General features: G+C 40.3%; 1 protein-coding gene across 2 annotated transcripts in view; it reads left to right on the top strand.

Annotated features, from left to right (window-relative positions):
• SCAPER (S-phase cyclin A associated protein in the ER) overlaps positions 1-22,365 on the top strand; it is a 134,204-nt gene that overhangs the window by 61,591 nt on the left and 50,248 nt on the right. For both annotated transcript variants that reach the window (XM_058847150.1, XM_058847149.1), the window contains exon 23: positions 5,507-5,633. In XM_058847150.1, the coding sequence (XP_058703133.1) occupies positions 5,507-5,633 (127 nt within the window). The remainder of the gene's footprint in view (positions 1-5,506; positions 5,634-22,365) is intronic.

Below are 22,365 nucleotides of genomic sequence, written 5' to 3'. Positions count from 1 at the left end.
CTCTGAGCTACTCCATGTGCCAAGAGGGATGTTCACAGAAAAAGGACTGTGGACATTGTAACCTGGGGCATCCAGGTGTTGCTCTCTGCCTTTCACGAGTGCATTTGCTGGTTGGTCCCTGGTGGCACTTAGGTAATTTTGTAAGTACTGGTGGACTCTTGGTGGGTTTGTAGTATTCATATTCTCTGGGAACTGATCTGAGTAATTATTTAGTGTCCATTGTACTAGGATAACACGGCAAAAGGTGTGTCAGGTGTCCATTACAGCATTCTCAGGTGTCCATTGGAGCACATTTTGAAAAGGGAAGGAAAACACTTTCACAGAGTTAAGAGAGTTATTTACATCTATTTAGTATCTTCTAGTGCAGAGGCAGGCCATGTGTTTCAGTGTTAAATATCCAGGCAGCAAAGTATAATTGTCATCCTTCAATACAACAGGGAAACTAAAGTAATGAAAGATTGCCTTGTGCCTGAAGGGAATTAGCAGGTTTGCAGGAGGAAAACTTAACCCCTTGGTCTAATATTTTATCTAGTCTCTCCTCACATAGCAAGGAATTGTTTTAATGTATTCTTTTTATTTACCTTTTTTTTTTAAACTGTAAAGGGATACTTCAGATAGTAGGGAAATTGGAACCAGTGTTATCCTGCAAACAGACTGCAGCACAAAAAGAAGAGGTAGAAATAATATTTCCTGTAAGAGTCTGCTGCAGAGGACATGGGAATGTAGTCTGACATTTGTTCTTTCTAAGTACCCCAAAGCTAAATGTCTGTACCAATACAGTACTTTCTTTCTTTCATTGTTATGTATTAGTGTATTCACAGGATAAACTCACCTTGTAGGTTTTCCTGGTGTAGTAGGCTTAGAGTCCAGTTAGGCCAGTTATAAAATATTATACTACAATACCGATTACTGAGGAAAAAACAGTCTCTGAAACTGGAAGTACTTGGACAAAATTTAATTTCCAAAATGTTTTGGAAACTGTAGAAGAGCCAGAGTGCAAATAAAATAAAATAAAATTCAGGTAAACTTTAAAGCAAGATAAATACCAGGGGTATGATAGGGCAGGCGGTGGATTTCCACTTCAGAGAGTGATTAAAACATTTGCATGGGAATTCAAATAAATATATTGAGGAAACAGTATTTCTAGGGATTTTTCCTCATGTTTCAGATTTCCATTTCAAGGTGTATGGAGCTGCAGCTGGTTTGTGTCTGGCAGTGTTGGGGGCTGTGTCCCGCTGTGGGATGATTCCCATGTGTTCCCATGGCAGTGTCCCCAGGGTGCCCCGTGTGCCAGGACATGGGTTGTAGTGCAGGGGTGGCACTGGGGGCACGGGGAACGTGCGGGGCTGGGGCAGCGTTTGGGGATCAGCCATGGCTCTGTCTGGGGCAGGGCAGGAGGTGCCACAGCTGCCCTCAGTTCCCTCCAGCACCGGCTGCCTCGGGGAGAATAGAGGCTGTGTGTCCAGGGCTGTCTGTCTGTCCCAGGGATCGGGGCTGTGTGTCCCAGGGATCCAGGGCTGTGTGTCCAGGGATAGGGGCTGTCTGTCCCAGGGATAGGGGCTGTCTGTCCCAGGGATAGGGGCTGTGTGTCCCAGAATCGGGGCTGTCTGTGTGTCCCAGGGATCCAGGGCTGTGTGTCCCAGGGATCCAGGGCTGTCTGTCCCAGGGATTGGGGCTGTCTGTCTGTCCCAGGGATCGGGGCTGTGTGTCCAGGGATTGGGGCTGTCTGTCTGTCCCAGGGATCCAGGGCTGTCTGTCCCAGGGATCCAGGGCTGTCTGTCCCAGGGATCCAGGGCTGTCTGTCTGTCCCAGGGATCCAGGGCTGTCTGTCCCAGGATCCAGGGCTGTCTGTCTGTCCCAGGGATCCAGGGCTGTCTGTCCCAGGGATCAGGGCTGGCTGTGTGTCCCAGGGATCCAGGGCTGTGTGTCCAGGGATCCAGGGCTGTGTGTCCCAGGGATCCAGGGCTGTGTGTCCAGGGATCAGGGCTGTGTGTCCCAGGGATCCAGGGCTGTCTGTCTGTCCCAGGGATCCAGGGCTGTCTGTCCCAGGGATCAGGGCTGGCTGTGTGTCCCAGGGATTGGGGCTGTGTGTCCCAGAATTGGGGCTGTCTGTCTGTCCCAGAATTGGGGCTGTCTGTCTGTCCCAGAATCGGGGCTGTCTGTCTGTCCCAGAATCAGGGCTGTGTTTCCAGCTGGCACCAGGGCTGCCCTGGCAGGAACATTCAGGAGCAGAATCCACTCCTTCCCCGGGGAGCTGCCCAGCAGCCAGCCCAGCCACTCCCATCCTTCCCTGGACATCAGTGTACAGCCAAGACATTGGGTTAAACCTGCAAGTGCTGGGTACATTGATGCTACTATTTCAAGGCTTTTTGGCTTTTTCTGGAGATGAAATGTGGCCTAGAAATACTGACTGATATTTTTCCTTTGGTCTATAAAATATATTAAAGCTGCTAAAATTATTTAGCCCAGGATAAAAACGTTTGATACAAATATCTCTTGTTTTCCTTTGCAGTGCAAAAAGATCAGATACTGTATTTGCTGACTATACAATTTATTAGTTTACATTATGGTAATATTCCAAGACAAGTCAGGGTCTTACATCCTTCTCATATTTCTTCTGCATTCTGAATTACCCGTTTGTGAGGAGTATTAAAACCTTAATAAGTGAGATGTAAATAATTTAAGGGAAAAAAACATTAACTTTCTCTTTTATCCTTCAGAGTAAAGTTTCAATTATTTATCATTCCATGTATGGCTTATTAAGCATTGGCATGAAAATTGGGGGACAGAAGGAAGACTAATTAATTGTCTTAAAATATTTGGATTCAATGGTATTTCCAGAGTCACTGGATCAAGTGTGGATGCCATATCCCAGTAATCCCCAGTGCATACCTAGAGTGTGCCAGGAGTCCAGTGTGTACAAAGAGCTCTCTCTTTCCAAATCCATTCATAGCAATGGCAAATTCTGCATCCAAGCACAAGTCCTCTTCCACAGATTTCTAGTCCACTGAAACAGTCTAAAAATTATTCTTATTTCTCTGACATGGCCAAGAAGTCAGTATGAAGGATATTTAAATAATTTCTCCAAGGTTCAGTGGGTGGGAGGAGGCAATTTTTATTTCCCCTCTCCTCCCGGTGTGATCACACAGCATCCGTTGACTGGGTTTGGCAGAAGACTCTCCCTGCAGTAGGATATGAGGATGTAAGAGGTAATTATTTACTGTGGCAGAATTGGAAATTCATTCTTCCAGTTTCTTACTCTGTGATGCTGAACACACGCTTAGAAAGTTTGAATTTTCATAAAAGTGTCCAGAAAGACTTTTAGAAGTAATGGAAAGCTGGAAGCTTTTCCTGGGGAGTTAGTACAGGTTTTTTTTAAAGTGAGGACAGAAACTGAATGTGATGTTTAACTTAAGGAGCATCTTAACAGACTGAAGAGAAAGACAGTTGTGTTAGTTGTGTCAGCTGAAGGATCAGTGTAATATGATTATGCTCTCTTTGATTCCTTGTGAGTAGTATTTTGATAAACCTTAAACATTTTGTATGCTGATGCCCAATGGAGATTAGGGAAATGCCTTTCTTCAGCCTCTGTGGTTAATCCTGGTGGAATTCCATTCCTGTGATGTTAAATGGAGCAAATGGAAACCTGTCTTGCTCTCTTTTGTCAGATGAAGTTACATTATAGGGTGGTGGGCTTTATAAATGCTTTAATCGTGGAATTTGGGTAGATATACCAAAGAAATAAAGTATTTTTTACTTCATGTGCTAGGATATTGCCAAGGCAATAGCCATTCTAAATCCCACTCTGTGAGAATACTCTGCCTGTGGACTGCAGCAGTTCCACTTCTCATTGGTGCTGTGGTCTTTTGATTTACTGTCCAAGTCCTGCAGTTATTTGGGCTTTGGCTTTTAATTTTGTTTCCCATTTTAGCTCATGGCTTATGGAGATAGACAGAGGTTTCCTCCAACCTCATTTTCCACAGAGGAAATAGCAGTGCAGAAAAATCTCATCAGCTTGTAATCTTTTCTTTTTTTCTTGTCATAGAAAAATCCTGGTTGTATATTAGTGGGCTTAGTTGACCAGATGATAAGAAGTCCAAGACTCAGAATTCCACAAATCATTTTTATTTGTACTTCAAGAACATATATGTATCTTCAGTATGTCTCGAAAACTATTAATGAAGCTCCTAATTTTTTCAAAGAGAAGACACTGAGTACCTGTTGTCCCTTGATTAAGTGGAAACTCTCTATTCTTCCCCAAATTAGTATTCTGATATTGAGAATTTTTAAATATATATACATTTATTTTTTTAAAATATAGTGTGACTATTGGGATACATTCTCCAGCCATTCCTTCTCCTGTCTTACTTCTGGCAAACTGGTTAATGTAATTTTTTTATTTTCCAATACTCAGTGGTCACTTTGTGAATGCCTTCTGTCTCTTTTACACTGATATCTCCCATTTTATGATGAGCATTGTTACCCTTCCCCTCTTTTTCTTTCCTGTAGGCTTCTGTGTGTAGCCTTCCAGTCCCAGCAGTGTCTGCTGCTCCTCCTGCTCAGTTATCAGCTGTTTCACACTTCAGTGCAGATTGCCCAGTAGATGAAAGCAAAGGTCCAGCAAGCCCTGAGCCTTGTCACTCAGAGCAGCCAGGAGGGGACACTGAGGCAGTGACCCCAAATCCATGGCAAGTACAGAATGACACTTCCTCCTGGCTGCTCTCAGGCTCCAGCTAAGGGGCTCTGGCAGCCTCAGCTCCTCTGCCTTGCTGCTCCCACAGACAGAGAAGTCTCCACCTTCACAGTTGAGGCACAGAAGGATAAACTCTGAGTGTATTTTGGACCTTAGGGTGTGAGAATTGTGCCCTGGCACTGTGTATTTTCCCTCACTCTCACTCTGAGTAGGAGAGCACAGGTGAACAGCCCTCGTGCAGATGTGTAAAACTGAAATGAAACCTAACCCATGTGTGTACATCATCCCCACCTCTGCATTTTGGCTTCATTAGTAACCCTTGTTAATCAAATGTCCTTTCTGAGGTAGGTAGGCTGCAAAGCCATTGCTTTGCTCATATTTAAATAACCCTGAAGAGCCATTCCTTTTATGATGCCTATAAGAAATCAGCCAAGCAGTCCTGCTGTTCCATTTCCCTTACTCATCTTAAATAGAGTGAAACCATTTGAAAATAAGGGTGGCAAAAACTAGCAGGATAAATTGTGGAAGGGGAATAGGCAAACAACAGAAACAAATGTACTAATGAAGCACCTTTATGGCTGTACTGCTCACTCTGTATCTGTGCTGTTTCCTTGAAAGAGTAGATAGTCTAATGTCACTACAAGCTGACTTTATCTCCTTGGATGTTTAGCATCCTATTCAGAATAGATGATAATAAAATTTAACATAGATTTTCATGATTCCTATATTGTTACCAGAGGTTCATTACAAAGATGTAAGTTAATAAGAGAGTTTTTTCTTTAACTACTCCTTGTATTCTGTTTTCTGTTGAAGGTTACAGCGATTAGCAAAAGACCTTCTGAAGCACCTCCAAATGCAGGATAGCTGTTCCTTGGGGAACAACAAAGTTCCTGGTCTGGACAGGACTTTAGGAGAGATCACTCGGATTCTGGAAAAAGAGGTATTGTGACTTACAATTGACCTATAAATTGTTTTGCCTTCAAGTCTCATCAGTTTGGATTTGGGAATGTTTAATGTGAGATATTGAAGAATAAATGACCTCTGTGTAACAAGCAGTGTCTGCGATTACCCTTTCCATTTTTTCCCCCTGTATTTTCCTGAGGATTGTTTTTAACCTGAGTCATTTCAGTCATCTAGTTTGTAGTGCTTACCCACCAACAGCTTTTACAATAAGGGGCTAAACCAATTAGCAGAAAATAAAGGAAAGAATTGGATCCAGGTTTGTTGGAGAAGCACCAATCTGTTGAGTTTTGCCAGAGTTCAGCAAAGTCAGTGGCTCATCACTGGAGGAGGAAGGTATGATCTATAATATATGCAGGTGTTTCTAGGTTTCTAACTTTATTTCAAAGTGATATGATTGTATAGCATGTTTTGCTTTATGGTAAATGTTGGAATTTTTTTTATTGATAATGCAGCTTTTGCATCTTTTTTCCTATTTCCTCATGGTCAGTCTGCTGCCACAATGTTTTGTGACTTGTAATACGGTTTTTAGCTCCATTAGGACCACACTATTTGAAATTTCAGCAGGAACATTATGTTCTGTTCTCTTTTCAACCACTAGAAAATACTTCTTACCAGTAGTCAAGACATAAAGAGAATTGGTTCTGGAAGAAACCAAATTAATGAAATCTGAGGAGGGGGTGGCATCATTGTGGTTCAGAGCTGATGTTTGTGAAAATGAGAGCTCTGCTTGATGCTTTCACAGCTTAGTCAGTGTGGAAAGCACAATTGTTAATGATACATGCTTTTACATACTGGAGGCTGCCTGGGATGCACAGGCTCCTCATGTGTTCTGGTGGTTCCTTGGAGCTGGTCATGCGTGTTTGAAAGAGTTCTGCCATTTTCAAATTTTGCAATGTTTCCATTAATTATTGAAAAATTCATTTTTTATTGATTTCAAAATACAGAAATCATGTTGCATGACTACTGTGAACAGGTGAATATATTTGAAAGTTAACTAAATAATCCTTGGAAACTCTTTGAAATGTGGAGTTGTATCCAGCCTTTTACTAGTAGTCATCTGCTGAGATTTTTTAAAATGAGATGTGTATTGCAGCTAAGTCATTAATTGTTTACATGCTTTTGTTGGTTGTTGAGTTTGCAGTGGGGAATTGAAAAACTAAATTTGATAGTATTAATAGACATGGGTTATTTTGTTGTTAAGTTGGGGTTTTACCCCCAAAACATTACTGAGCCACTGCAGAAGTGTTTTTCTGTCTGAGTGTCCTGATCAATAAGGTCAGGAAGGATTGATTTCAGTAGCTGTTGCTGTGTTTACAGCACAGATCATACATGGTCATTTGCAGGAGGGGATGGGAATTCTCTTGTTAACCTGGGAGTCAGAAATCAGCAGACACATCTTACATGTCAGTGGGCACTGAAAAGAGCCCTGATGGTGTCAGTCATGGTCTGAGAGGAGGAGACTGACACTGTTAATTGAATTTCCCTGGAGAGCATAAAAATATAACCTAATGGGGGGGAAGGAAGGGGGGAGTGGGAACCACACAAGCTGTCACTGTCTGTGAGCTGATAACATTGATTTACCCTTGCTAATGGCCTGGCTTAAATAAAGAATTGCCCTGAGGGAGGACAGGGTTCACTACAATAGATCCTTCCCACTTACTAGAAACTCTTCTTACTCACAAGAAGTCCTGCAAAACTATTACAAAATACAATTTCTCCAAAACCCCTCTTGTCATTCATACTGTGAAACATTGGGTTTTTCTTTTGTTAACAGTTTGCACTGCCTGAAAAATTTATGTATTCAGGCTCATCAGGGAAAAAAAAAGATTGGTTTTAAAGATTGCTGAGCTGGTGTTGGTAACAGTAAATAAGAGAAATATATACCATTTAATTTCTCAACAGAAGGAAGGGTTATTCAGCTCATTAGAAATTCCATGACTGTGCTAAAGCAGCCTGAAAGGGTGGGGTGTAATATTTATGCAAACTTGAATCACAAAAAAAGCCACACACAAAAGATTTGCAGCCCTGTCTCAATGGGATTTGCCTCCAGGTACAGTCAAATCACACTAACAATTTCTGTTTGGACTTAGCCTTCATCTGATGTCTTCCACTGTACTGAATAAAGCTTTTTCTCACTTCTGAACTTCTTTCATAGTGTGAGAATATTCTAGGGTGCTGCATGGTTGTTGTGGTCACACTTGCTCTTGTTTCTGCCTTCCTGCTCTGCTGGACACAGCACATTCTGCACCTGGGGCCAAGTAATTCCATTAATACATCAAGAAGTGCTTGTTTAATGTACTGAATGGTTTATATATCCTCTAGATACTCAGATTTGAGAAATTTCACTCAGGCTAAGATGCATCTTAACCACTGTGTATTTTGGAGTTCTGGCTGTTTATTGCAGCGTCTTACCTGCTCCTCATTCACTTTTACTGGATCCCCATGCAACACAGCATCTTTTGAGTGCTAACAAGTGAAAGAGATGTGCTTTGCTTTGCTTCAGGTGATTGTTAGATCTCTAGACACTTCTTGATATGCCCACATTGGCTTATTTGGATGAAGCTTTACAAAAGTAGGAGGTTTGTGTCCAATGCTAGAAAAGGATGTGCGAAGAATAAGCAAATTGAAGTGCAGGTTTTGAGGATCTGACTTGGAGTGTGGCCATTAGCTGCTTGAAACATGTGACTCATGTCACATGTCTTTAAATTAAATATGCACAAGAGGTACTCTAAAGTCATAAACCACCGTGTGGTTCTGGTTTTAAATAGGCTTTTTAAATGGCCTGCCTCTCAGGCCATGTGTTGGTAGGAGGCAGGGAGCACAAATCCCAGTGTTGTGTATGCTGTGCTGTCCCCCAGGTGTGTCCAACAGGTACTGCTGCTGCTTGGGGTGTGCCCTGGATTACTGGCAGGCAGTCCTTGTGTTTGTGCATCTCATCCTTTCTGGCAGAAATCCTAGAAGGAAGCTGTATTCACTTTCACCTCTACTTTGTTTAAAAGTACATTAAGAAAACAAACACACACAGAGCCACAACAGCAGAATGCATGCAAATGTTACCAGAAAGCCCTGGCCTGAGGTTGGCAGATGTCATATGGGACTCTTCAAGCTCTTAATAAGATCTGATAACCCTCAGTTTAAGATCTCCTATGAATGGGCCTTTGATGCTAAAAGAAAAACTCTTACAGAAGACAGAGCTGATGTTTGGAGTGGCAGGGCTAGAGCACTTGTCCTGCCAAGATTCTTTTGATTTTATGCATGTTCATTCCTTGATGGACTAATTTTACACATCCATCACCGAGGGCAACCGTGTGTTTCAGATGTGCAAGGAATCCCAGAGTAACTGCACGAGTCTGCCTTGAGCACTCCCACACAAGTGTCCCATAACAGGGAACTCTTAGGAACCAGGATATTGAGAGCAGTATATCCTGTTAGTATGACTGCAGCTACAGTTTTAACCTGCTTATGCTTATATCATCATTTCCCTATCATGTAAAGAGGTGATATATACTGATTAAAAACTCGCTGATTAAAATAATCTACTGATTCAAAAATGTCTCCTGTGCAGACATTAGGTGCTCAGCTGTACGCACATTTCTGAGATTGTGACCCTGACCTGGGTCAGAGGTTGCTGCCTCTTGGATGGTCATCCTTACACTGGCTGACAGAACATCCCTTCCCTAAAGTTCTTCCTCAAATTTGTTTATAGAGGGTTGGGTTTGTCTTCAGGTTTTGGAAATTCTACTTTTAAACGTTAGAAGTGTCCTGTGTGGTTTTGGATAGGTCTGTGCTGGGCAGGATTGGCAGACATTTACTCTGAGGGACACGCAGGGTGTTGCCATAGGAAGGATGGTGACAGCAGCTGAGAGCAGTGGCCTTTTCACCTGGCTCAGCTGCAGCTAAAACACTGCAGTTAAATCACTCCAGTTAAATTTGTACAACACTTACATGTGCCATTTAGACAAGCCCTTAATGTGTCTCTTGTCCATCCAACTGGGAGTATGGCACACAGATTCAGTAGGATTCTGAAGGAACATCATGATTTTTGGGATTCAAGGGCAGCAATTAATCTGCTTAACTGGAATTGCTTTTATATGTTGCTTCTTCCTGATCACTAGTTTGAGAAAGATTTCCACCACCACACGAGTGATAAGGTTCCTTTAACTAAGTGGTTTGTCTGAAGCTCTTAACTCACAAGTTACAAAGTCCTACAAACAAGATTTCACTGCTTCTGTTCATAAAACTTACTATGATTTTGGATGGATTTGAGGATAGCTGTGTCCCTCATCTCCTTCAGGCTCTCTACGTGCTGTAAAAATCTCAGTAAATAATAGCAAGTGCAAAATAAATTGTTAAAGTGTGGGATTAAAATGGATTAAAATGGAACCACAAAATAAACCAGGAGGCTTTTAATAAATTGGGCCACAGTGCTTATAGTTACCAGCTCTCTTCATGCAAATCTAGAAGCAGCTGCCTTTCAATAGGTTAAGTATGGTTATTTACATTACTAATTCAGAATAATATTCTTACTGGAAACAGATTTCAGGGGGAAAATTTTCTTCCTTAGAGAAGGGTATCATTTTATAACTGAAAAATATGTGAATATGAGCTAGTAATTGACTGAGTAGTTTGATCTTTTTTCTAAAAAAAGGGTCTCAATGCTCATGATCTCTAAAATGTGCTCTCTCAGTGACCATTAATGGTTTGTTTTGTGTCAGGCAATGTGTTGGGGTTTGGGATTTTTAGAGAGATTTTTCAGCCTCCTGTTTGAGCAGTGGTGATGTCAGTTATTTACATTTCAGTAAAATGTTTGTCGTAGCTTTCAAATACATGGGGACTGTAGACAGACAATGTTTATCCCATTGTAAAGACTGTCAGAAATGGCTGGCTCTAACAACATACTCAGGCCCTCTATTTATGTTTTATTCTCTAAACTGTTGGGCCTATTGGGGATAGTGACCATAGCCAGGGTGAAGAGGGACAATCCCCCCCAATAATACAAACTCTTCATCATCAGAAACAGAACAATAAAATTAAAAACTGTTGGAGAACTAATGTATGGAACAAAAGCAATGTTAAATGGAACATGTGATAAATTTCTTCAAATATCTCTACAGAGATTTAAAATTGCCCTGTGTAAGTATGTGTATATAAATATGTATATGACATATATATACAGACAAAATAGATTTCAGAAGCAAATACTTAGTTACAAAGACTCAGTATTGTTGCTTAAAGTATATTTAAGAATACAGTGAGAACTGAGATTCTCAAACTCTTGCACATTTAATTTTGGTGCTGCAGATACTTGCAACCAAGGAACTGTGTGTTCCTGGTGTAGCAGAGTGGTATAGCCTTTAAAGAGAGAATTGCCAGTCTATCTGTCACCATCTTACATAAGTCAAAAAAGGCATTATATATGAAAAAGTGTGAAAATTACTGTCGTAGTGAGTTTACCTAAATCATGAACCAGTGGCTTGACCCACATCATCTGTATTTTGTGATCTTATGTATATCCATGCATGCACACACAGGCACAGTATCTGTATATAATTTAACATACATTCTTCTCTGTACCCTTACAGTGCATTCATTTTTTAGGCTGAGTGAAGCTGTAAAAGGTTTACCTTTAAGCATTATTCTAGCAGTGAAAAGCATGGTTAGGATTGCAGACCTTGGTTGGCAGGTTTGTGAGTGGAGGTGTTCCTGGCAGGGTGGCTCTGGATCAGCCCGTTCCCATTTATTCAGCTCTCCACTAGAGGACACCAGTGGCAGAAACAACAGCGGTCCTTTATCTCCTTACAAGTTATAAATCTATTTAGAAGTAGAATTTCTCTCTGACAACAGGTTCAGACACCGTTGTGCTTGGAAATCGCACAGCTCTTTCTCCTGCTAAGCTGCTTACAGCTGCTGTCTCCTGGTGTGGGTGCACAGGGGACTTACCTGGATAATCACTGTGTATCCTGACAAATCTTAAACCTGCAATCACACTGAGAATTAATTCTGCAGAAAAAATAGAAGTACACATATGCACAGTACTAATTTCAGAAGGAAGCAACTTACATGCCCAGGGTCCAGGAGGCACCCTGATGAACCAGGGCTGTTGGTGCTGTCCCTGTGTTGCACGGTGTGTCTGCAGCACTGGAGCAGCCCTGCAGCACTGGAGCAGCCCTGCAGCTGGGCTGCAGCACTGCTGGGGCAGCAGCAGCAGGGCTGAGCTGTGCCACAACTGCAGGCACATCCATATCTGGGGGTGGAAGCAGCTGGAGAGGCCCTGAGCCTGCTCCTTTCCACCTCCCCCTGCGATGCCCTTGGGGCCCTGCGGAGCCCTTGGGGCTGTCACGGTGCAACCTCTGCCTTTCTCTCCTGTATCTTTTGGCTCTTGGCCAAGTGAAGATCTTCATGCACAGTGCACTGGTTTACACCAAAAAGCCTTCTTTTATATCAGGCAGAAGGCATTTCCTAGCCAAAGTTTTAAAAGACAAAATAAACACCCACATACCACCTTAACTGTGCTTTCATCCTTATGGGTTTTGTTCTCTGGGAAAGTAATTGCTACTCTTATTTGTTACAATGAGAAATTAAAAATTTAAGGTTCATTTTGGCTAAACATATGATGTATTTCTATGGAAATAGTGGATTAATATTTTAATCCATCCATTCATTTTTCAACTCTGAATACTCCTGCAGTAGCCAGTTCCAAAGCTACAGTGATGTCACATGAAGGGAAGTAATTAATCAAATGTAAAGCTGAATTATAACTGTTTAAAAACAACTTAAAGTTCAAAATCCAAACTTTAGGAAGAGTATTGAATTACAAAACATAAAAATAAGTTTTAAAACATAATTTTATTTTTTTTTTTAAAGTAAAAAACTAGTGAGTTTAAACTAAAAATTTTACCAGCTAAAACTAGAATTCATTCCCTTGTAACTTTTTATATTGCCACTGAAAATGTAGTATTTTTGCCATCACAGAAAGTAACGTAGGGAATTCTGAGTTTATGTTTCCTTTGTTGCAAATGTTAAATACAGAACCTGAATCAGAGCATGAACTCCAGAAAGGATAAAGCAGATATAATTGTTGGAAAAGACAAGATGTGAGTAACCTTCCTCAGAATCAATTCACTTCTTTAAAGCCTGTAACAGTGAGAATTAGAGAATTTTAATGTCTAGATGATCAGCACGGAGTGCCAGTGATGCCCAGTGGCACTCAAACACAGAAGAAGGTTCAGCAGTGTTCAAAGGCTGGACTATCAGCATTGTCCTGTAACTACCAGTTTATCTGCAGATGGTCCAAGCTGCTGTTGGAGTAGAAACATCCTCTTCTCTATCAACTGCAGCAGCAGATTTGATAGTCCCAGCACGGAGGCTGTGGTCAAAGACAGCAGGAGCTCTTTGGACAGCATTTCCCACCCTAACAGCCTTTTCCTGTCACTGCCTGGAAGAAGTCAACAGGTCAGGTGTGTGTTGTGTGCTGCAGGTTGGACAAGGCAGCTTTATCTCATCAATAATTCCTTTGCCCAGAGTTTCTGTAAACTGTGGATTAACCTTTTCCCCAAGATGAACGTATAAATAGGAACTTGTTACTAGGGGTCAGTCACAGAATATTTTTTAACTTGTTTGCTGGAAATGGTATTAAAAGGCAAGCTGAGTTCACAGATAAGCTCTGCACTGTTCTTATTCCAAGATTATTGGGAGGTTAATTTCTGTGCACAGTGGGTGTAGTTGAGAACTGCTGCAGGATGTAATTAAAAGCTGTCAGCTTCCAGTGTTGTACTAATTGTGGCTTTTTGCTGTCAGATCAGGCTTCTACGTCAGTGTAGAACTAATACATCATACCAAAATGGATATAATGGATATTTATACATTCCAGGGTATGCAAAGTTCCTTCACTACAAGACAAGAGATATGTTTTAATGTCATTAAAGCCCAGGCACTGATTTCTCAGTGAAAACTCCCTACCCAGGCACGTTTCTGCCAATAGCAGAGGCCAGTTTAGAGATCACAGTAAAGTAATGATTAGTATGGTTGCTAAAGAAGTTTTTATTTATTTGGTCTGATGGTATGTACCTGTATATATATATATATATATATATATATATATATATATGTATATATGTATATATGTATATATATATTTTCTTCGAGGTATTTTTAAGTTCAGCAGTGATTTGAGACCATCACTTCTGACTTGAGAACATATCACCCAGAGCCCTTCATGGTCTGTTCTGATGTTTGCAGCACCTCACAAACCCACCCTGTTCCTGTGCCCCACAGTCCTTTGTGCCTGTCCTGTACATGGGCTCATGGGCAAATGGTCTGAGGTTGGTTACAAGAGAGCACCCAAAACAGTCAGGGTGAAAACTGTGTTTAGAGTTAAGTGCCCTTGACTTCAGGTCTTTAAGCAGCCACTGCTCCTTCTCCATACATCATCTCCTACATAATTGTAGTATCTTCACTTTGGCTGGATTGCAGTGGTTTTCATAGTCTGGGTTCGGCAGAAATCAGCTGCTTTCTAGTGGCTGACAGCTCTCAGTAGTGACTTGTCAGATTCAGTGTTCAGAGAGACCTGGCTTTCCTACTCACTGGGCAACTCATTGTCCAATAAATGTTGAGAGAGGACAGTACAAGATCATGTTTGGGAACTTTTATTTGTGAGATTAATCAGAAAAAGTCAAGTTGGCCTCAGCTAATGGAGCTGTCTATGGATATCCAGGAGCAGTTGTTCCTCTTATTAAAGCTCTATTTGTCCTTTCTTCCTTTAATTGATGCACTTACTAGATGCCCTGTTATTTATAAATAGACTAAACATTTATTTTTAATAAGCACAAGTACTGCAATGCTCAGTGCTGTCTCTCAAGATATGTGTGAGGATAATTCTTACTTTTCCAAGCAATATTTTCTGTTTCCTGTAATGCTACTTGGCATGGCTGAAAGCAGCTGAACAGAGAGCATGGAATTCACTGGATTACCTTTACCTGTCTTTTCTTTATGGCTTTCACTGACTCTTGTGGCTTCACAATTTGGATTGTGAGGATCCTCTCCTTGTCAACAGAAGTATAACAGGATGTCTCTCTGGGACTTTACTACTGACTTTACTACTGAAAAGCTTTTGCAGAACTTGGAAGGAAGTTGTGTAAATACAGCTCATCCTGTTCAATTCAATCATACAGTGAGTTAGTAAGGAGTCCTATTGAATTTGGTTTGACCTGACAATATGGACAGATGTTTGCAAGCAGAGAAATTAATTAAGTATATGATGGCATAGACAGAAATTAAGTTTATGTGCACAGGATGTTTAGTGTTTTCAGGATAGGCCTAAGAATCAATATTTTAGTTTTGGTATTGTCCCTAGGCCTGAATGAGCTTTTAGGTTACTTGTCAATAGTAGACTTTTGGAGAGGATAGTCAAAAATGCCTCTTCTTTTATTTTTGATACAGTTAAAAAATAAGGTGAGCCTCATTTTTATATTGCATTTGAACCCTGTATCAAGTGCTTGCTTTTTCACCCTTTTTGTTCTTAGATATTTGTCTTCCTCTGTGCTAAATCCAGGCTGTGAAGTTGCAGTTGGCATACCTGAGCTCTGGAGGTAAAAAGCCAGTGTTACCCAGATGGCTCAGGAGCCAGAGGCAGCTTTCCATGGGCATGAGCAGGTGCTGAGCTTGTGCAGGGAGTGAAACACCTTCCCCAGGCCCCTTCTCCAGCAGCTGCCAGGGAACCTCCACTCCTACCTGAGCTAGGAGTGCACAGCCAGAGCAGCTGCCTTTCCTTCAAGGCTTCAAAATCACCTTTCAGGCTTCAGAATCTGCACTTTGCTGAGCAGGGCAAAATGGGATGGAGCATTTCCCAAGGCCTCCCTTGCTGCAGCTTTAACCCATAAGCAGTGCAGGAGGAAGAAATGCATACAAATACATGAGAAATATTCTTTGATGGGAATGAATGCCTCCCTCCAATTCAAACAACACTTAGCCAGTTCTGGCTCATGTTTTAATCCCAAACTAGTTTTCATTGATATTCAGTGGTTGAAATTTTATTGTGGATGAATTCACTCATGTTTGAAAACTGGTTTGAGTTTTTCACATGGAGTGGGAGATTATTATTACACTAATTTCACTAAAGAGAAGTGTTTCAGGGAACAAAATTGCCTGTTTTAATAGAAGGTACTACCTTGGTGTACTCTCCAGGGATTTTCACTGTATAAAGTCTGAGAACTACTCAAAGAATGTAGATTTTCTACAGTCACCAATGTGTCCATGGGTTTGTATGTACATGTAGATAAACTTGTGTATTTATTTAAAGGGAGAGGAAAGGTTAAAAAAAAAAAAAGAGAAAAAGAGAAGCCAGCCCAATATTCAGTTGTCTGGTTTGTTTTTCTAAGCCAGCTTTGAACTGCATTTCTTAGCCTCTGGCATTTTAGATAGAATCTTCAAACACTAGATAAAAGGAAAGAAAAAAATTCTTAAGATGGATTTCAACTATATTTTACTAATTAGTTATTATTTCTTCCATCAATGAACAGTTTATAATAAGAGTTGCACAAATGTTTTCTTCTAGAAATAGAAGTGAACATGTTTTGAAGTATTTGGGTTCCATTCAGAAATAATTTCTTCTGAAATACTTTAGTTCCTGAGCTCTGTTCAAATGGGCTTTCCAGATCAGCTTGTGATTTGGACATTCTGCAGGACCAGCAGAAAATGTTCTTTAGGTTAATGAAGGAAAAATAATTTTTCTAAATTTCCTTTTTAGCCTACATGAAAATATTTATTTTGGATGTTTGTCTTTGAGGGAGGGTCTACACCAGAGTATTTCAATTAGTTCAAAAATATTTCAAGTAGTCAAAATAGGCTAAAGTCACATAGAGCAGAGATAGCAAAACTGGCATTAAATCATTTCAGTGGTTAAAGCTCAGCTTTATTTCTGATTCTGCTCTACTTATTAACTAATAACAACACTTTAACAGGAGAGATGTATGGAAGTGAGTACTTTGGTCCAGGACATTGGATTTCACCCAATAACTCTTGCACCAAATTAATAAATTATGATTTAACTGGGATCACATTTTTCTAGGAGATAATCAGGTTTGATTTAAAAACTTTAAATGATTGAGAGTTGACTATATTTGCTAAGTATATTATACTCATCATTAATTATGCTTGGCATTAAAAAAAACCCATTTTATTCTCACCTGAATTAATTTGCTTTCAGCTTCCAAATATTAGCTGTTCCTGTGCATTATCAGACATCTTCTCATTCAGGTCCTTCCACACTGTCATCCCAGCAGATTTTTACTTTCCCCAGCATAAACTAAGTGACACTTCTGTCTTGCCTCCTGGTGAGACAGATATCTCTGACCTCCTCTGCTCTACAAGTGCTGCAGTTTGCCAGTGCCCTGTGCAGAGAGAGGGGAGCAGAGGTGCAGGACAGGGTTTGGTCTCGCTGTTTTCCTGGGATATTGAACACACAACCCAATTGGTGTTGCAAAGCGGTGCTGCCTTTATTTCCCTCTGTGTTACTTTGTGTTACCCGCTGACTTGTATAAATTCAGCAGCATTTTCCCCCAGTTTGGTTTTATTTCTGAAGCACACAGTTCACATTATGCCACTTTTTTGATGAATGCAACAAAAGCCAGCCAAGTACCAGCACAGGCCAGTTGGCCTTTTCATGTGTTTCTTTGTTGGCCACGTTGGGTAGGATGGGGCATATGTGTAAATCACTGTTTTTGAGCTGTGTGTATTTTTCTGTACCAAATGTCAGATAATGAGATGAAAACATCATATTGAACTTTCTATTTAGTCTGCTCATTTTAGAATTTGCCAAACATACTTGTGTCCTCGGGTAAGTGGTGCTTCCGAGGGTGCCACAGATGCCAAACCCTGATAAAATCTACCCTATCTTGTTAATGAACACACAAGCAGTTGTTCCCCATCTGCTGCCTCTGTCTGAAAGGTTAGGAAGCCCTTCCTTCTTGATCACAAAGGACATAATTATTGTCTGTAGAGGAGTCAAGTACAAAGACAGTCCATCCAGTCTGACCGCTACTACACTGCAGGCCACCAAAGATTAACAGCTGCTTCTCCTTTGATTAGGTTAGGTAATAACAGTTACTTTAGTTAATAATTGGATGGATTCCCAGGCCATGTAATTCAGGTTTAGGCTGTCATTTTTTGCTGGCATGTAGCTGAGCTGTATTATTGGAACAGAGCCTGTAATCCTATTAGTCAGTTGTCACTCAAGCCATAGGAGAGAAGGGAAATTCAGATCCATTAAGGTGTTGTAACAGGTAAGTAAATAAGTCAGCTATGCTTACCCACTGTGCAGGGAGCTGTCTTGATTGTTTGTCCTTTATTTTTAAAGATTATTTTGAAGTTTTTAAATATATTTAATTCATAATTAATCCATAAAATGGTTACATGGTGTGTCTAATTTGTCACTATTTCTGTTTACTGTGCCACATGCAGTAGTGTACACACACTTCCCACTAAGTTACTTGATTCATGCAGTGTTCTGCCTAAATTAGTGGTTGTGTCTTCAAATGACGAGTTTATAATGGTGCAGAGATTAAATACATGCTTCCTGTCACATTACCTGGGTTGGCTTTCCTCCTGTGTGAACATGACCACTGTAGTTGCCAATGATGGGCTTGGGAGGGATAAGGGAAACAGATTCTTTGGATGGGTTGGATTTGAGTGCTGCGTCCGCTGCTCTGAAGAGCTGCATCTCTGTTTTTGTTTTCTGATGTTTAGGACACATCTAGGTAGCATCCCCAGGGTTTTTGAGCCTCCTCATCTGTGTTTAAAAATGCAGGGATGACAGTAATAATCATTTTTGCCTCCTTGTTCATTTGTCTCTGCTGTCCTGTGTCACCAGGTAACTTCAGAGCACAGAAATGCTCTTGTGTTTAAAAATCAAATTGTTTAGAAATGCTATTTGAATAGTTGTGAATTTCTAAAAAAAACATATTGGCAAATAAAATTTTTACACACTGTTTAAAAACAATGTATAAAAACATGTTTATATATTTTCTGTTGTTCAAGGAACATGAATCCCATGGTATCGATTGCAGAATAACCCTCCCAATCTAAATGTGCAACTACTCAAAGAACAGTTCCTGCAATGAAATCATGAACCAGGTTTCATAAACAGGAGAGATAATTAATTTGGGAGGCCAAGTTAGAAGTCTGGAGGCTCCTTTCGAGCAGCAAAAACATGCAATGCTGGCTTATGCTCTTTTCAAATAGGGATTTAACATTTATTCCCTGTAGGATCTGTCATTTTTGATACTCACATAATGCCTAATGCCTGCTCAGAGCTTTGGGTGTCATCAGAGAAAAAGTTGTAGTTACCTGAATGGGTTTTTCTGACACAGGTTCAGGCAGGGATCAGTTTAAATAAGAAAAGTATGTGAGCAAGGGCTCTGAGTAACTGAGATGCCTCAGTCCACTTCTTTTGAATTCCTGTTACAATATGTATCAGCTAATGTAAAGCTTTAGCACTACAGGACATCATATTTTCAAGGATATTAGTTCATTTTTGAGAGAAAGACAAATTGGATAAGCTGTCTTGATCACGTATTTTTATGATCCAAGAAAGATTTCTTTAGGTGAATATAAAAATACTTAAAATTTGAAAATTGCCTCAAGTAGGAATTAATTCAGACATATTTTATAATAATTTGGTGTGATTTGGCTGCTTCAGAGATAGAATGACAATATGTTTCAACACCAGGGAGGTTTCTGTTTAACAGCTTGCCAGTACGAGGTCTTGGAATGGGCGGCGAAGGGACAATTTCTTTTTCCAGTGTTTCCTCTAGTCCCGTGGTGTTCACCCTGCAAACATCAGCAGTGCAGTATTAAAGGACTTTTCTGTTCCTTCATGGACAAGGCACGTTTTCCTTTCATCTCCCATGGCCAAGCTCCAGGAACTGTGATCCTGGGATTCCTGAGGGCTGGACACTCAGGTGGGGACCAAGGTCATTCGTAAGTGCCTGATACCAGCAGTTACTTCAACATCAACATTGCCTTCCAAGAAATGGATTAGAAGCCCTGGGATTTCTCCATCTTAAATGAATCACTGGAGAGAAATATATACAATGTACTAAAAGCCATGTATCCCTACATGGCAGTTTTAGAGAGCTCTGTGAGCACAGGTAACAAATACTGTGCTCATGGATCTTCCCCAGCTTTGCTGCTGCTTGTATCTTGCTTTTACTGAATCTTCTCCTTCTCTTCCATGCACATCGTTAGGGATTTATTTTCATTCATAAGCATCAAAATGCTAATGAATTTTTATGAGTAATCTAGAAAGAGGAGTGGTGGGACATGTAGCTAAACCATATAAAATCAGAAGAAATTACAGATTCCCATCTGCTTGGTAGAAAACTGTAGCAGTAACAGAAGTTTTTAAAATAAAAATTTGTATTTTGACAAGTAGACTTGCATTTCAGTAAAGTATTAGACAAAAGTGGACCGGGTGCTCTGAAAAAGTCTGTCTATAAAACAAGTGATGCTCCAGATTGAAATGGAAGGAGAGCACATAGGAGATGAAACAGCTTCAAAAGATTTATATATTTTTAAAACAGATACATGAAAACCTCCCCTCAGAATAGGGAGATGTTGTCTCTTTCAGTGTGGCTCTAGTAACTGATCTGGGATAGGGGGAAGTTCCTTTCTGGACACTTCATTACCAGGTATTCTTGGAGAAAAGAGGAGTTCTGGGAAAAAATTTCACAGATAAGAAAAGTTCATGTGAAAAAATACAAAAGGTGGAGTTTAGCATTAAAGAGAACATAGAGTTGAGAAACAAGCCAAGAAGGAAAAAGAAGCAGTGTACAAGTTCAAGAATGGAGCAATTGCTTAGGGGACAAACAAAATGAATGCAATAAATTGGATATAACTCAGAGTAATGGGATGAAATAGAGAAAGGGCATATTTGGTCTGAATGACAGGAAAGACTTCTTGCCACAAGAGCTAATAGGTTGTGGCATAATCTCCCAAGAGAAATAGGGAAAGTGAGAAGTGGCAAGTGCTGGGCACATTTGGAGCTGGAGGAGCACTGACAGATAAATCAGCAGTGTCACAACCCTCGCTGCTGTGCTGCTCAGCTCTGAGCTCCTCCTGTGCTCCTGCTCTGCGCTGCCAGGCTGTGCCCATGGCCAAGGAAAGGCACTCTGCAGATAACAGCATGTCTCTTTACACCTGCAGGGCTTTCAGCTGAAGCATGGCAAGGTTAGAAAGAGCCTGGGCTGTGTCTGGGAGCGCTGCAGCACTGGGGGAGCAGGGCAGGAGGAGGTTTGAGAACTGTGGCTGTGAGCCAGGGTGCTCAAATCAAATCGATGATGATGATTTATGGCACAACTGTTCCTTCGCTCTTCGGGACTTTTCTTTATGGCTCTACCAGGAGTTGGTGGAAAGTGTTATTGGGAGCCAAGGGAGCTTAACGAGGCAGGTTTGAGATATTTTTCAGATGGGAGGAAGAGGAAGCAAAGGAAGAATATATGAGTGAAACTCAGAAATAACTCTGGAATTAAGGCACACTTACTGGGCTTACTGGGCTAAAATGAACTGCTAGAAATTATACTTACCAACTAGCCTGTAGGAAATCACTGGTTGATTTTCTTAACTGCTGGATGAGATGGTGTACAGATTCCCACTCATTTGTGGCCAGTTATCCCTTGGATGATAAATCTTCTGGTTGTCTAAAAATCTAAATGCCATTCATATTAATTGTGGAAAATGCCTCCTTTTTGAATATCTGACTACTGTGAATAGTTTTTCTGTAGTTTGTAAATTAAATACAATATAGCTGTTTGCTTGACTGAAACTTAATGGAGAGAAAGTTGCATGATTTGAATAAAACTTAAGATATGTACTTCTGTGTGTAATGTCTGATCTCACAGCAGAAAATGCTGCCCATCTAAATCATACTACAGCTGTTTTATTATTTTTCTAGTAGTTCAGATAAATATTTTATTGTCAGAGTTACTAGGAGATTTTTCTGTTATGCAGTCTGTTACAGTAGAATACATACTTCACAAACTAATAATAATAATCATGTTTATAGAGGACTTCCCTTTTTTCCCCACAAGTGAAGCGCTTTCAACACTGGCAGGGGAAGAGAAGAAATTATTTCTTATTAACAGAATATCATCATCATCATTGACAAAATCAAGATGATCAAATACAAACTGCCAATAAAACTATACAAAACAGCTTAGAGAATAAGAAGATTTTACTTGCTTTATTGTAAACAGAGGAGATTAAACCAATTTTGCAGGAAAGAAAAAGAGTGTAAGTTCTAAAATACTGGATCTGCTTCAGCAAAATCCCATTTTTGGGAAAATGACAAAAAAGTCATTTGCAAACTGTGAGAATAATGATAGAATGGTGTTTAAGTGTAAAATTCTGCTATGTGCCAGTTCCAAGTGGGTACCTCAGATAAGGGATCTGCCTAAGCTATTTTATAATATTCATATTTATAAATCAAGCCTGAAGGTTTCTTCTGTCGGAAAAGTTTGTAAAAAGGAGGAGGTGCCCATCTAAAGATTGTATTTTTAAAATTATGCAGAGCAGTATAGCTACAAAGGTAATAGCAAAAGGTGAAGACAAACTTTATTAAAGTCCCTATAATTGTATGTACTTACTGAAAATATGGTATTCAAATGTATTACCTGTGTAGTACTGGATATGTATATATGATAAATGAAAAAAATAGC

This window comes from Poecile atricapillus, chromosome 11 (assembly GCF_030490865.1).
Source record: "Poecile atricapillus isolate bPoeAtr1 chromosome 11, bPoeAtr1.hap1, whole genome shotgun sequence".
NCBI classification, from domain to species: Eukaryota; Metazoa; Chordata; class Aves; order Passeriformes; family Paridae; genus Poecile; species Poecile atricapillus.
This window is presented reverse-complemented; position numbering and strand designations above follow the sequence as displayed.